At 41.3% G+C, this 17,061-nt stretch overlaps 1 protein-coding gene across 3 annotated transcripts in view; it reads right to left on the reverse strand.

Moving 5' to 3' along the window:
- Positions 1-17,061, reverse strand: part of aig1 (androgen-induced 1 (H. sapiens)) — a 229,551-nt gene that overhangs the window by 121,867 nt on the left and 90,623 nt on the right. For all 3 annotated transcript variants that reach the window (XR_012099546.1, XM_073050430.1, XM_073050429.1), the window contains one exon: positions 8,910-9,065. Coding sequence is in view for 2 of the 3 variants with exons in the window: in XM_073050430.1 (XP_072906531.1) it covers positions 8,910-9,065 (156 nt within the window). In the remaining variant the exon portion in view is untranslated. The remainder of the gene's footprint in view (positions 1-8,909; positions 9,066-17,061) is intronic.

Here is a 17,061-nt window from a genome sequence, read left to right on the forward strand (position 1 = left end):
TGGAATGTTCTGCCACAGACTGTGGTGGAGGTGAAGTCCGTGCATACCTTTAAGGCAGAAGTTGATCATTTCCTGATCGGTCAGGGCATCAAAGGATATGGCATGAAGCCAGATGTATGGGGTTGAATGGGATTCAGGATCAGCCATGATGGAATGGCGGAGCAGACTCGATGAGCTGAATGGTCAAATTCTGTCCTTCGTCTTATGGTCTAGGACAGAACTTTGAAGAAACATACCGTTACTGAGGCAGCTGACTTTACGCACTTAAGCACCTGGGTGTCAACATCTCTGAGGATCTATCCTGGGCCCAACATTTTGATGCAATTACAAAGAGTTTGAAGAGATTTGATTGTGTGGCTAGCCACAGCTCAATTATCATCTATAAATTTGCCAATGATACAACTATTGTTGGTAGAATTTCAGGTGGTGATGAGGAGGTATATCGAAGTCTGATAGATCTGCTGGATGAGTGCTGTTGCATCAACCTTGCACTCAATGTCAGTACGAGCAAGGAATTGATGGTGGACTTCAGGAAACGGAAGTCGAGGAAACACACGCCAGTCCTCACTGAGGGATCAGCAGTGAAAGGGGAGAACAGTTTCAAATCCCTGTGTGTCAACATATCTGGGAGCAACATATTAATGCAATTCAAAGAAGGCACACCAGTCTTCCATTCTCCTAATGAAACTTCTATTTCATAGGAGTTTGTGGAGATTTGATACATTACCAAAGATGAGCAAATTTCTACAGATGTACCAGAGAGAACATTCCTCCAGGTTGCACCATCATCTGCTAAGCATACTGCACAGTTCGAGAAAAAGCTGCAGAAAGGTTTCTTAGCCAGCTCCAACATGGGCACCAACTAGCATCGGGACACGTTCAAAAGACCATGCCTCAAAAAGACAGCATCCATCATTAACGACTCTCAACAAACAATTTTGTAAATATATCTTTCTTATTATAATTTGTAGTACATTGTATGTACTGCACTGTACTGCTGCCATAGAATAACAAGATTTGAGACATATATAATACTGTGCAAATGTCTTAGACATATAGCTAGGGCAGCTAAGACTTTTGCATTTTAGTATATTTGTCAACATGGAGCAGAGAGCGAGTTTGTAAATCTGGTGGGAGCAAAGAAAGTTGGGAATGTTGAGGGTGGAACCCCATGGGAGGGGTGTGGGACAAGTGGCAGAGAAGGCATGCCATGGACAAGGAGGTGGTGTGAGTGCAGATATGCCCAGCCCTAAGACACCAGGCAAGGTCATTTGATTCCAAACAATTGGTTTATTGATCATTACAGAATGATCAATGGTGCTTCTGGCTTCCTACCCCCACCCTTCCCCTTTTCCCAACCATGAATCCCCCCCCCCCCCCCACCAACGCCCTTCCCGCTCTCAGTCCGCAATAGAGACTCATATCAGTATCAGATCTATCATCACTCACATGGAAGTGATTTTTTGCAGCAATGTACAGTGCAATGCATAAAATTACTGCACGGCTGTACAAAAGTCTCAGGAACCCTAGAAATACAGCATGTGCTTAAGACATTTGCACAGTTCTGTATCATTGATAATAAACCTGATTCTGATTTTGACTATAAAGTATTTGAATTAATAATAAAACCATAAAATAACTTCTGATCCCTTTCAGGCTGATACCCACCCCCTTCTCTGCTTCCCCACCCTTACACATTCTTCCAAAGCCGTCTTTTGGTGGTAATGATGACCTACCCTCATTTCATTCCTACCATGAGGGAGGAGGTACAGAAGCTAAAGACACACATGGAACTTCCTGGGAACAACTTTTTCCCCTCTGCTGTCAGATTTCTGAATATTCAATGAATCCATAAACACAACCTCATACATATATATAACTAATAAAGTGGCCACATATAGAGTGTATGTCCATGATCCTATGTTGCTGTAGCCCATCCACTTCAAAGTTTGATGTATTGTACATTCAGAGATGCTCTTCTGCACACCACTGTTGTAACGTGTGGTTATTTGAGTTACTGTCACCTTCCTGTCAGCTTGAACCAGTCTAGTCATATTCCAATGACCCCTCTAATTAACAAGGCTCTTTCACCTACAAAACTGCTGCTAACAGAATGTTTCCTGTACTTCACACTGTTCTCTGTACTCTGGAGATTGTTGTGCATGAAAATCCCAGGAGATCAGCAGTTTCTGAGTTACTCAAACCACCCCATCTGGCACCAACAATCATTCCACAGTCAAAGTTATTTAGATCACATTTCTTCCCCATTCTGATGTTTGGTCTGAACAATAGCTGAACCTCTTGACCATGTCTGCTCTTTTATGCATTGAATTGCTGTCACATGACCAGCTGATTGCATATTTGCATTAACAAGCAGGTGTGTATGTGTGTGTGTGTGTGTGTGTGTGTGTGTGTATATATAGATAGATAGATAGATAGATAGATTGATACATAGCTCTTTGAAATTTATAGATTTTTGCAACCTTATTGCATTGTACTGCTGCCACAAATGAAGTTTGAATAGATTAGGGTTTTTTTCCCTGGAGTGTAGGAGAATGTGGGGAGATTTGACAGAGGTATACAAAATTATGGGGGTATAGATAGGATAAATGCAAGCAGGCTTTTTCCACTGAGGTTGGGTAAGACTTGAACTAGAAGTCATGGGTTAAGGGTGAAAAGTGAAATGTTTAAGAGGAACTTCCTGGGGAGCTTCTTCACTCAGAGAGTGGTCCGACTGTGGAATGAGCTGCCAGCTGAAGTGATGGATGGAGGCTTGATTTCAACATTTAAGAAATGTTTAGATAAGTACGTGGATGGGAGGGATATGGAGGGCTGGGGTCAATGGGAGTAGGCAAAATATTAGTTCTGAACTGATGAGTTGAGACAAAGAGCCTGTTTCCGTTCTTTAGCTCCCTGTGATTCTCTGCTGAATATTCTGTTACTAAGTTAATGACATGGCACAACATATTGAGGTAATATCAACTCCATTAAACTTAATAGCTTCATGCGGCAGTTAGCATTCATGAGCCGCCAATGAGTGCAGACACACCACAATACTCTCCCGCAAGATATTGCTTCACCACCCACTCCCAAAGGAGCATTAATGTCCTGATGCAGTCATCTAATATAAGCTGCGTTGTAGAGTTTTGCAGACAATCAGAAATAAAGAGGATTTCTGTGGTTTCCATAAGGAGCCAAGGGAAGAAGCAAAGAGGAACGTAACAGGGGAAACAGCCCTTCAACCCATTGAGTCCATTGTAATCCTATCCCAATCTATGCTAGCAGATTGCCATTAATTCCCTGTGTAGCTGAGTGTAGGTTGGTGTGGGAAGTGGGAGTTGATGGAAATAAAGTCATTCAGCATAGAATTAGTAAAAATGGGTGGTCATTGGTCAGCATGGGCTTGATGGGATGAATGGCCTGTTTCTGATCTCTAGATCTCTCAGAATCACAGGAGTATATCGGACTGAAACAGGCCATTTGGCTAAATCGGTCTATTCTGACCTGGATACCCTATCCAAGCTGAACCCATTTGTCAGTGTTTGGCTGGAAACCTTCTAATCATTTTCAATCCATGTACTTGCCCAACTGCCTTGTAAAAATTGTTATTGTACCTGCCTTGACCACTTCCTCTGGATGCTCATTCCACATATGTAGATACCTCCTTTTGTTTAAAAGAAAGGTGGCCCTCAACTTCCTCTTAAATCTCCCTCTTCTCACCTGAAACCTCTAGTTCCATCTCTGAACTGTTCCCATAATCTATGGACTCAATTTTAAGGACTCTTCATCTCATGTTCATGATAGTTATTGCCTATTTATTATTGATTTTTTCTCTTTCTTTTTGTATTTGCAGTTTGCTGGTTTTTTTTGTATATTGGTTGTTTATCCGTCATATTGGGTGTGGTCTTTCATTGATTGCTTTGTGTTTTTCATATTTACTGTGAATGCCTGCAAGAAAGTGAATCCCAGGGTTGCATATATGTACATGATAATATATTTACTTTGAACTTTGATCCTCAAGACCTGGGAAGAAGACTCTCTCTATCAAAAATTGAAGAAGCATACAGAGAAATGTGTTGCTTGTCACCATGTTTCTGTAATGCTGAATATTCTACCAGCCACCTACCCTAGAGTCAATTTACAGTGGCCAATTAACCCACCGACCACTACATTTTTGCGATGCGGAAGGAGGTAGGAACAACTGGAGCAAGCCCGCACACACACACACACAGCAAGAACACGCAAACTCCACACAGACAGTACCCAAGATGCAGGTCACTAAAGCTATAAGGCAGAGGCTGTTCCACTGTGCCACTGCATCAGGCTTGAGACACAGGAGACCACCTGCTCTACTTGCTGAGTTCCTCCAGCAGATTGATAGTCACTCCAGATTCCAAGTGTGGTCTAAACAAAGTTCAAAAGTTTGAAGTAAATTTATTATCAAAGAACATATATGTCACCGTATACTACTCTGAGATTCATTTTTTGCAGGCATTCACAGTAAACACAAAGAAACACAATTGAATCAATGAAAAACTGCTCATGGCAAAGATGGAGAAACAAAGTCACTTACATCACAGTTCTGAAGTTTGGCCTGAACAACAACTGAACTCCTTGACCATGTCTGCATGCTTTGGGTTGCTGCCACATGATTGACTGATCAGATATTTGCTATAATGAGCAGGTGTACAGGTGTACCTAATAAAGTTGCCATTGAGTGTATGTGTTCATTCAATGATCTTGGAGCCAAGACATTAGTGTTTATAACAGGCAACATCAAGGGTATTAAATCAAAACATTCACCAGTCGGTACTTCAGTGACGTGCACCCCTAATTGCACGTGTTACTTTTCGTAACTTCAAAACATTAAACTAATTCAAAGGAAGACACAGGAGTCTAAAATGTGAGACTAACTTTGTGTTTACTTCAAGCGAGGCATGCACATATCATATGGTAGCATGATGGTGTATGTAATTCACACATTTTTGCATAAAACCATAATGAATTATTTAAACAAACCAAGAATGCTTAATCTAACAATATGTATACAAAATTATTCAAATATTTCTAAAATATTAAATACACAACATTCCTCCCCACATAGCTATAAGCTACACTCAATAGAATGATTAATAAGAGAATATTCCAGTGAACTAAATACATCTTCCCAAGATCAGAGTGCACATCCTCTAAAAAAGGAAAAGAAAAAGAAAGGCAAGAAGTTGCAAAGGACAAAAAGTGTCCAGTGCTGTCTGAATGACTTCCTGCAGAGGAAGGCCCCAGAAGCTGTAACTGAATTGAATTAAATTGAATTGACTTTACTTCCTTCTTACACAAGGAGTAAAAATCTTTACGTTACGTCTCCATCTAAATGTGCAATGTGCAATTTATAGTAATTTATAATAAATAGTGTATGCACAACAATATAACATAGAAATACAGTTGTGTCAGCATGAATTAATCATTCTGATGGCCTGGTGGAAGGAGCTGTCCTGGAGCCTGTTGGTCCTGGCTTTTATGCTGTGGTGCCGTTTCCCGGACGGTAGCAGCTGGAACAGTTTGTGGTTAGGGTGACTCAGGTCCCCAATGATCCTTTGGACCTTTTTTGCACGCCTGTGTTTGTAAACGTTCTGAATAGTGGGAAGTTCACATCTATAGATATGCTGAGCTGTCTGCACCACTCTCTGCAGAGTCCTGTGATTGAGGGAAGTACTGTTCCCATACCAGGCAGTGATGTAGCCAGTCAGGATGCTCTCAATTGTGCCTCTGTAGAAACCTCTTAGGATTTGAGGGCCCACACCAAACCTCTTCAATCGTCTGAAGTGCAAGAGGCACTGTTGTGCTTTTTTCACCACACAGCCGTTACGTACAGACCATGTGAGATCCTCGGTGGTGTTTATGCCAAGGAACTTAAAGCTGTTCACCCTCTCAATCCCAGATCCATTGATGTCAAAAGAGGTTAGCCTGTCTCCATTCCTCCTGTAGTCCACAACCAGCTCCTTTGTTTTTGCGACATTGAGGGAGAGATTGTTTTCTTGACGTCACTTTGCTTTCACCCATAAGTCTCACCTGCCAAGCAGAGTGATTTCCCTTACCACTGTTATGTTTTGTAACATCAAAACATTAAACTAATTCAACAGAAGACACAGGAGTCCGAAATGTGAGTCTAACTTCAGGTTTGACTTTAAGTGAAGCATGCACATATCACACAGTAGTGTCACGACAAGTACAATTTATGCATTTTTCATATAACCACAATGAATTATCTAAGCAACAAAGAATGCTTAATCAACCAATATATATACAAGATAACTCAAATCTCACTGGAACATTAAATACTCATCAGACCAGAGTCTTATCTTTATCTATCAGAAAATTCTTTTCTCTTTCCAACATTACAAAGTATTTACAGAAATATGCTTCACATGGTGCTTCTTTATCTCATCCATCAGCATCTTCTATTCCATTCCATCTTTTGTGTATATTCCTTGAAGACAAGTCATCTCCCAAGCTCCGCACTTTAACAATTCTCTGAGTTACTGATTGGACTTGAGCTGATCTTATATTCATGGGTCTTTTATGACTCTTTGTTCTGATCTTGACCACAAGTAGAAACATCTTTCTATTTTCTATGTTAAACTTACCAAATCATTTCATAATCATAAAGGCCTGGCCACATGCAATACGCTAGCAGCTGTACTTCAAAAGAGGTAACTTCATTGTTAAGAGTTTTGGCCAAATATGAGCTCATTTTCTTTATCTTCAATAGTACAGACCATAAGACCACAAGGTATAGGAGTAGAATTAGACTAATTGGCCCATCGAGCCTGCTCTGCCATTTCATCATGGCTCTCAGCCCCAATCTCCGACCTTCTACTATTTCCCTCTCAGCCCCAGCCTCCTACCTTCTCTGCATAATCCTTTATGCCCTGACCAATCAAGAATCTATCAACCTCTGCTTTAAATATAGCCAATGACTTGGCTTCCACATCCACCTATGGCAATGAATTACACAGATTCACCACTCAGTGGTAAAAAAGTTTCTCCTCATCTCTGTTCTAAATGGATGCCTCTCTATTCTGAGGCTGTGTCCTCTGTTCTTAGACCTATGGAAGAGAGTTTAAATCCAACGTTAATCTGTTCATTGGACCACTGAAACTTAGGTTGCAATGTTCATTGAGATCCTATGCGATCTGAACAAAGTATTGATTCTCTGTGATTGTCCACCCAGGCCAGATTTTAAATGCAGTATTGAAAATGTGGCGTGTGTGGACAATTATAGAGAGTCATTGAGCACTACAGCACAGGAATATACCCTTTGGCCCATCTAATACATGCTGGAATGTTATTCTGCCTGGACCCATCAATGCACAACTGGTCCATAGCTCCCTATACTCCTCCCGTCCATGCACTTATCCAAACTTCCCTTAAATGTTGAAGTCAAATCTGTATCCACAACTTCCACTGGAAGCTCGTTCTACATTTATACCACCCTTTGAATGAAGAAGTTCCCTTTATGTTCTCTCATGTTAACCTATGACTTTTAGTTCTAGACTCATCCAAGCTCAGTAGAAAAATCTTGCTTGTATTACCCTATCTATACTCTTCATCAGGCCTGCTATGGAAACACCAATGCCCAAGAACTGAAAAGCCTGAAAAGTAATGGATACAGCCCAGTCCATCATAGGAAAAGTCCTCCACCCCCATTCCCATCAAGCACATTTACAATAAGCGCTGCCACAAGAAAGCAGCATTCATCATCAAGTACCCCAACCATCCATGCCAAGCTGTCTTCTCTCTGCTGCCATCGGGAAGAAGGTACAGGGGCCTAATTGGGTCCACACCACCACATTCAAGAACAGTGATTATCCTTCAACTATCAGGCTCCCGAAACAGCACGGGCAACTTCACTCACCTCAGTTCTGAAGTGATCACTGACCACAACTTATGGACTCACTTTCAAGGACTTTACGTCTCATGCTGTCTGTAACACTTATTTACTTATTTATTATTACTTTGTATTTGCAGCTTGTCTTCTTTTGCATATAGGTTGCTTGTCAGTCTTTGCTTGTGTGTAGTTTTTATTGATGCCATTGTGTTTCTTTGTTCTACTGCAAATACTTCTAGAAAATGAATCTCAGGGTAGTATACGGTGACTTTGATAATAAACTTATTTCAAACTTTGAACTTATTGCTACCATACTCCAGGGAAGAAAGTCCTAATATATTCAACCAGTCCATATAACTCAGATTCTTATGTCCTTGTAATATATGATATGTAATATATGAGTTTAGTCAGCTGCCTCAACAAAGACACGCTTCTTCGATGTCCTGCGCACAATACTCCAAATCTGGTCTCACAAATGCCTTATGCAACTTCAGCATAATACCTCAACACCTGTACATAATACTCTGTTTTATGAAAGCCAGTTTTCCAAAACCTCTTTTTATTACCCTATTTACCGGTGACACCACTTTCAAGGAGTTATAGATCTGTATTCCCAGATCCCTCTGTTCCACTTCATTCCTCAGTACTCAACCATTCATTGTATATATCTAAACAACACCACACAAAATGCTGGTAGAACACAGCAGGCTAGGCCTAGCCTGCTGTGTTCTACCAGCATTTTGTGTGCTGTTGTTTGAATTTCCAGCATCTGCAGATTTCCTCGTGTTTGCATTGTATATATCTACCCTGCATGGCCATCCCAAAGTGCAACATCTCGCATTCGTCTGCATTAAATTCCATCTGCCATTTGTTAGCCCATTTTTCCAGCTGGTCAAGTTTCTGCTGCAAACTCTGATAGTCTTTCTCGTTGTGTAATACATCCCCAAACTTGGTGTTGTCTGCAAATGTGCTGATCCATTTTTCAGCATTATAATCCAGATAACCGATATCGACCACTTACCACACCAACAGGAAATGCCAGGACAGCCATGAGCCAATCCCGAAGGGAGATCAACTTCCTCAGTTGTCTCTGTTGTTCTTGGTCATCAGAGCCTTGGGTCAGGAGGCTGGACAGATCCGTTAGGACGCTGATCCCAAAGAATACAGTTTGGATAACCTGTTCAACAAAGCACAAAGAGGATCAAACTCTTAGAACATTTACTCCTTTATATTAGGGCTTGGTATCGACAATATTGGATTCTTCAATAAAGCTAATGTTCTAAATGTAGAAAACAATGCTGGAGAGATAGTAACGGAGGACTTGGAACAGAATAAATACTTTGCATTCGTCTTGACTGTAGCAGACATTAGCAGTATGGTGGAAGTCCCAGGTGTCGGGGCATGAAGTGTGTGAAGTTACCATTACTAGAGAGAAGGTTCTTCAGAAACTGAAAGGTTTAAAGTTAGGTAAGTCACCTGAACCAGATGATGTATACCCCAGGGTTCTGGAAGAGGTGGCTGAAGAGACTGTGGAGGCATTCTCAGAGAAGACATTGTGATCTGTCAAGCTTTAATGCTGGAGTGGATCATGGAGACTGAAAAACTGCAAATGTCACTCAATTCTTCAAGAAGGGAGAGAGGCAGAAGAAAGTAAACTAAAGGCCAGATATTCTGATCTCAGTGTTGAGAAGATGCTGGAGTTGATTATCAAGTATGAGGTGTCTGGCTATTTGGAGGCCTTGTAAATTCTCTCTGTACTCTTTCAATCTTATTTACATCTTTCCTGTAGGTAGGTGACCAAAACTGCACATAAAACTCCATATGACGCCTCGTGAATACAACTTCAAATGTCCATTAGACCCTGAGACATAGAGCAGAACTGGGCTATTAGGCCTATCAAGTCTAGTCCACCATTGTATCATGGCTGATTTATTATCCCACCCAATCTCACTCTTCTGCCTTCTACGTATAAGTATTGATGCCCTGACTAGTCAAAGTCAATTTAACATTAAATTATGCATATGTCACCATATATTAACCTGAGATTGATGTTCTTGCAGGCATTTACAGCAAAATAAAGAAATGCATTAGAACTTATGAAAACTATATGTAAAGAAAAACTGATAAACAACCAATGTGTACAGGAAGACAAATTGTGCAAATAAAAAAATGAAAAATGATACTGAGAACATAAGTTGTAGAGTCCTTGAAAGTGAGTCTGTAGATTGTGGAATCAGCTGAGTTAAGATGTGTGAAGTTATCCACACTGGTTCAGGAGACTGATGGTTGTAGGGTAAGAGCTGTTCCTGAATCTGGTGGTGTAGGACTTAAGGTTCCTGTGCTTCTTAACTGATGGTAGCATCTGCTTAGCCCCCCTCCATCTCCAATCCGGGTCACATGAAGCCATGAGAGCAGCTGGTGAATGTCACAAGTCCTGGTTATGTAACCACTGATGCCAGGCAGCCAATCTCTGAAGAGTATTGATAATGGTTGGGGTTACCCATCTTGTAAAGGTATTGTTCTGAAGAAGGCAATAGCAAACTACTTCTGTAGAAAAAGCTGCCAAGAGCATTTATAGTCATGGAAAGACCATGATCACCTACATCATACAACACGGCACATGATAAATGATGAATGATTGCATTCGATTGAAAAATAAGCAAAGGTAACTCTCCAAAAAGGGAAGGCAACGGAAAGCAGGAAACTATGGGCTAGTCATTGGAAAAAAGCTAGAAGCTGTTACTAAGAATGTCATTTCCGAACATCATTGAAGTAATCAGGAAAAGTCAATGTGGCTTTCTGAATTGGGAAGTCATGCTTGACCTGTTTATTGAAATTCTTTGAAGAAGTCACATCTGCTACGGATAAAGGGGGGCTGGTGTATTACTATTCTTAGATCCACAGAGGACATTCAGTTCAGTGTGGCATCAAAAATGATTGCAGAATGGAAAACCTCATAATATCATACAAGATATTAAGCCTGATTCTGATACAACATCTTGGTGTAGTTAGTTATTGACTGATTAACCGGAAATATAGTGGGCATGAATGAGTCTTTTCCTAGTTATAACAAGTGGGGCCCCAGAGTGTTTGAAGGGAAAGTAGGGAACAGATCTCTGGTGAACCATAAGAATGTCCAAACACTAAGATTGAAAGACTATTACTGGATGTATGGTAAGTTCTTCAGCTCATCTTCTCCCCAAATCTGTTCAAATACATATTTTATCAATAATAAAAATAAGAAACTATCAAAGCCAATAGTTCTTCTCCACATTTTTTGATGAATGAAAATACACATTACATTCTCCAACTTAACTACCAAAACAATCAGTGAGTAAACATAATAAGTATACATTCATAGCTTATAAGAATGTCAAATGCTCACCTAGTATGATAAGATGGACTCTTGACTTCACAATCTACCTTGTTCTGACCTTGCACCTCATTGTCTAGCTGCACTGCACTTTTTCTGTAACTGTAACACTTCAATTAGCATTCAAGGTTCAAGATTCAAAGTATTTTTATTATCAAATAATGTATAAATTATACAGCCTTGAGATCTGTCTGCTTATAGGTAGACACAAAACAAGAAACCCAAAAGAACTCAGTTAAAAAATGAAAGACCATAACCACTGCACTGAGAAAGAGGGGAAAAAACGCACACGTAAACCAGATTTGAGTCCTTAGATCCACTCCTGGATCTAAGCCCAAGACTTAGATTTCCTTGGAAATCTAAGGATTTCCTTGGATTGCCTTGGATTGCGTTGCCTTGGATTTCCAGCATCTGCAGATTTTCTCTGATTTGTCCCACAATGTTGTGCCAACCTTGATGCCAAGTAATACTAAATGCCCTCACAAGACAAAGAAGAGGGTTATTGAGAAGTTATACCGTTCACACCCTCCTTTATACTGCTGGTACAGCAGTGGAAACTGCAAGCAGTTTCAAACTCCTGACTTTCCACATCATACACATCCTGTCATGGTCCTAGAACACATCCACCACAATCAAGACCAGAACTTTCTGAGGAGGCTGAAGAGAGCTGGACTTTGCACTTTCATACTCAGGACATCCACCAGATGAGAAGTAGAGGGCATCCTAACAAACTGTATCACTGAGACTAGAAAATCTACAGATGCTGGAAATCTAATCAACACACACAAAATGCTGGAGGAACTCAGCAGGCCAGGAAGCATCTATGGAAAAGAGTAAACTGTCGATGTTTCAAGCCGAGACCCTCTTCAGGGATGGAAAAAGGGATGAGATTTTTTTCCAGTCCTGATGAAGGTCTGGGCCTGAAACATTGACTGTTTAGTCTTTTCCATAGATGTTTCCTGGCCTGCTGAGTTCCTCCAGCATTTTGTGTGTGTTACTTAAACTGTGTCACTGCTTGGTATGGAAATTGCACTGTGGCAGACAGGAAGGCTCTGTAAAGGGTAGTCAACAGAACCCAACTCATCACTGACACCAGACTACCCTCTATCAAAGACCTATATGCAGAAATGTGCAAGAAAAGGGCTGGTAATATCATGAAGGATCCTATCCTTCTGGGAGGAGGCTACATAGCATCCATGTCAGAACCACCAGACTTACCTCACACATACATCACTACGTTATTATTTCCTGACAGTCTCCTTATGTACACTCTAGCATCAGTTTATGGGCAAACAATCAATCTATGCATGTACTGTATATAAGCTATCTTATGTATTTATATTTATTGTGTGCATGTGTTTTAGTATTATTATTGTGTTCTTTAACTTTTTTGTTATTTCATTGTCCTTACACCTATGTACAGGGAATTACATTAAACATATTCCTCCATTCCTTCTTATTCATGTGTCTATCTGAAACTCCACCACAAGTGAAAAGGATCTTGATCAGGATGAGGTTGAAATAGAGTGGGCCTGTGTGCTGGACAGTGTGGAGATTAAGGAAGAAGAAGTGCTGGATCTTCTTAAAAACATTAAGATTGCTAAATCCCCAGGGCCAGATATGCTACACCCCAGATTGTTGTGGGAATCGAGAGAAGAGATCGCAGGAGCATTAGCTATTATCTTTGAATCCTCTTTGGCTGCAGTGGAAGTGCCGGAGGACTGGAGAATGGCAAATGCAGTTCCCTTGTTTAAAAAAAGGAAATAGGGTGAAACCTGGGAACTATAGACCAGTGAGTCTTACGTCGGTGGTCTGCAAACTACTGGAAAGGATTCTTAAGGATAGGATCTACCAGTCTTTAGAGAAGTACAGTGTACTTATGGATAGTCAACAATGGCTTTGTGAAGGGAAGATCGTGCCTCACGAGCCTGATTGAGTTTTTTGAAGAGGTAACAAAAGAAATTGATGAGGGTAGGGCAGTGGATGTGGTCTACATGGGCTTTAGCAAAGCATTTGACAAGGTCCTTTATGAGAGACTTATCCAGAAAGTCATGAGGCATGGGATAAATGGAACCTTGGCTGTTTGGATAAAAAATTGGCTTAAAGGAAGAAAGCAGAGGGTAGTTGTAGAAGGAAAGTATTCTGCCTGGAGGTCAGTGACTAGTGGTGTGCCGCAGGGATCTGTCCTGGGACCCCTGCTATTTGTGATTTTTATAAATGACCTGGATGTAGAGGCGGAAAGATGGGTGAGTAAGTTTGTGGATGACACAAAGATTGGAGGAGTTGTGGATGGAGCTGTAGGTTGTCGAAGGTTACAAGAGGATATAGACAGGCTGCAGAGTTGGGCAGAAAAATGGCAGATGGAGTTCAATCCGGACAAGTGTGAGGTGATGCATTTTGAAATGACAAACCAGAAGACTGAGTACAGGATTAATGGTCAGTTACTTAAGAGTTTGGATGAACAAAGGGACTTTGGGGTTCAAATCCATACATCCCTCAAGGTCGCTGCGCAGGTTGATAGGGTAGTTAAGAAGGCCTATGGGATGCTAGGCTTCATAAACAGGGGGATTGAGTTCAAGAGCAGAGAGGTCATATTGCAACTCTACAAATCTCTGATGAGGCTGCACTTAGAGTATTGTGTTCAGTTCTGGTCACCTCATTATAGGAAGGATGTGGAAGCTATGGAGGGGGTGCAGAGGAGATTTACCAGGATGTTGCCTGGTTTGGAGAACAAATCATATGAAGTAAGGTTAGCAGAGCTGGGACTTTTCTCTTTGGAGCATAGAAGAATGAGAGGGGACTTGATAGAGGTGTACAAGATAATGAGAGGCATAGATAGGGTGGATAGTCAGTACCTGTTTCCCAGGGCACCAATAGCAAACACCAGAGGGCATATGTACAAAATTAAGGGAAGGAAGTTTAGGGGAGATATCAGGGGTAAGTTTTTTACACAGAGGATTGTGAGTGACTGGAATGACTTGCCAGGGATGGTGGTGGAGGCTAAAACATTAGGGGTATTTAAGAGCCTCTTGGACAGGCTCATGGATGAAAGAAAATTGGAGGGTTATGGGGTAGTGTGGGTTTAGTACTTTTTTTTAAGGATTATATGGGTCGGCACAACATGGAGGGCTGAAGGGCCTGTACTGTGCTGTAATGTTCTATGGTTCTATGGTTCACACTGTCTTCTTCCTCTCCTACCCCAAGTAACCCATACCAGACACATATCTCTCTCTGCTAAGCTCCACCACACTACCTTCTTTTCTCCCCTGGGGAAAGATACTGTCTATCCTATCTCATAAATTTAAAATGTCTATGCATTTTCAACTCTGCCACAGATGGTCCCAAGCCCAGTTGCGAAATGAGGAGGGTTGGGCATGGGGCTAGCAACTTCATTCAATAAAAGCCCAGAGCTACAGAAATGCCAACAGAAGTTCTAAAGACCTCATCCCTGTGAGAGGAAAAACACATCAAGAAGATGGGCTAAATGTAGGGACAACATGAAAGACTGGCCCAGGATGGAGGACTCTGTTGGCAGCCTATGCCCATTTGGGGTGATAGGCTTAAAACGAAGAAGAATGAGGTTTCCCCTCAGTCTCTGATGCTCCAGGGAGACAAACTTCCCAGATAGCTCATTCCCACTAATCCTTGCAGCATCCTGGTGGACCTCAATGCACAGGATCAGAAAGAGCTGTAGAGTGTTGTAAACTCAGCCGGCTCCATCATAGGCACTAGTCTCCCCACCATTGAAGACATCCTCAACAGACAATTTCTCAAAAAGGTGACATTCATCATGAGTGACTCCCATCATCCAGGACATGCCCTCTTCTTATTGCTACCATCACAGTTGAGGTATAGACCATAAGACCATAAAACATAGGAGCAGAATTAAGCCATTCAGTCTATCATGTCCGCTCCCCCATTCCATCATGGCTGATTCCAGATCCCATTCAACCTCATACACCTGCCCTTTTACCATATCCCTTGATGCCCCGACCAATCAGGAATCTATCAAATTCCGCTTTAAATATACCCACGAACTTGGACTCCATCGCAGTTTGCGGCAGAGTATTCCACAAATTCACCACTTTTTGCTTAAAAATAATTCCTCGTTACTTCTGTTCTAAAAGGTTGCCCCTTAATTTTGAGGCTGTGCCCTCTAATTCTGGATACCCCCCAGAGGAAACATTCTCTCCTGATCCAACTTACCTCGTCCTTTCAACATTCGGTAGGTTTCAATGTGATCCCCACGCATTGTTTTGAATTCCCGTGAGTACAGACCCAAAGCTGTCAAACCGTTTTGTTCCTGGAATCATCTTTGTGAACCTCATCTGGAGTCTCTCCAATGGCAATACATTCTTTCTGAGATAAGTGACCCAAAACTTTTGACAATATTCCAAGTGCGGCCAGACTAGTGTCTTATTAAGCTTCAGCATTATCTCCTTGTTTTTATATTCTATTTCCCTTGAAGTAAATGTCAACATGGCATTTGCCTTCTTTACCCCAGACTCAATCTGTGAATTAATCTTCTGGGAGTCTTGCATGTGGATTCCTAAGTCTTTCTGTACCTCTGATGTTTGAACCTTCTCTGCATTTATATAATAGTCTGCACTGTTGTTCCTTTTACCAAAATAAATTATCATAGATTTACCAACATCTGCCACTTTTGCACATTCTTCCAATTTGTCTAAATCCTGCTGTAATCAATTTCCTTCCTTGGCACTACCTATCTTAGTTTTATCCATAAACTTTGCCACAAAGCTATCAATTCCATTATCTAAATCACTGACGAACAATGTGTAAAGTAGCGGTCCCAATACTGACCCCTGAGGAACACCACTAGTCACCAGCAGCCAACCAGAAAAGGCCTCCTTTATTCCCACTTGCTGCCTCCTACCTGTCAGCCATTCCTCTAACCATGCCAGTATCTTTCCTGAAACACTATAGGATTTTATCTTGTTAAGCAGCCTCATGTGAGACACCTTATCCAATGCCTTCTGAAAATCTAAATAAATAACATCCGCTGCCTCTCCTTTGTCCACCCTATTTGTTACTTCCTTAAAGAATTCTAACAAATTTGTCAAGCAAGATTTCACTTTCCAGCAACCCTGCTGACTAACTTAATTTATCATCAGTCTCTAAGTACCTTGAAATTTCATCCTTAATCATGGACTTCAACACCTCCCCAACACTGAGATTAGGGTAACTGGTCTATAACGTCCTCTCTTTTGTCTTCCTCCCTTCTTAAAGAGTTGAGTAACATTTGCAATTCTCCAGTCCTCTGGGATCACAGATCATAAAATATAGGAGCAGAAGTAGGCCATTTGGCCTATTGAGTCTGCTCCACCATTTAATCATGGGCTGATCCAATTCTTCCAGTCATCCCCACTCCACTACCTTCTCCCCATGCCCTTTGATGCCCTATCTAATCAAGAACCTATCTATCTCTGACCATGCCAGAATCAAGAGATTCTTGAATGATCATCAGTTAGCTCTTCAGCAACCTCTTTCAGGACTCTGGGATGTAGTCCATCTGGTCCAGGTGACTTATCCATCTTAAGACCTTTGAGTTTGCCTAGCACTTTTTCCCTTGTAATAGCAAACTCAAAGGTCACTCATTCCTACTCCCTGACACTCATGGACCTCTGGCATACAGCTAGTGTCTTCCACAGTAAAGACTGAATCAAAGTACTTATTAAGTTCATCTGCCAATTTTTTGTCCACCATTACAACCACACCATTTTCTAGTGGTCCATTATCCCTTTTACCCTTTATATAACTGAAAAAACTTATAGTATCCTGC

This window comes from Hemitrygon akajei, chromosome 7 (genome assembly GCF_048418815.1).
Source record: "Hemitrygon akajei chromosome 7, sHemAka1.3, whole genome shotgun sequence".
NCBI classification, from domain to species: domain Eukaryota; kingdom Metazoa; phylum Chordata; class Chondrichthyes; order Myliobatiformes; family Dasyatidae; genus Hemitrygon; species Hemitrygon akajei.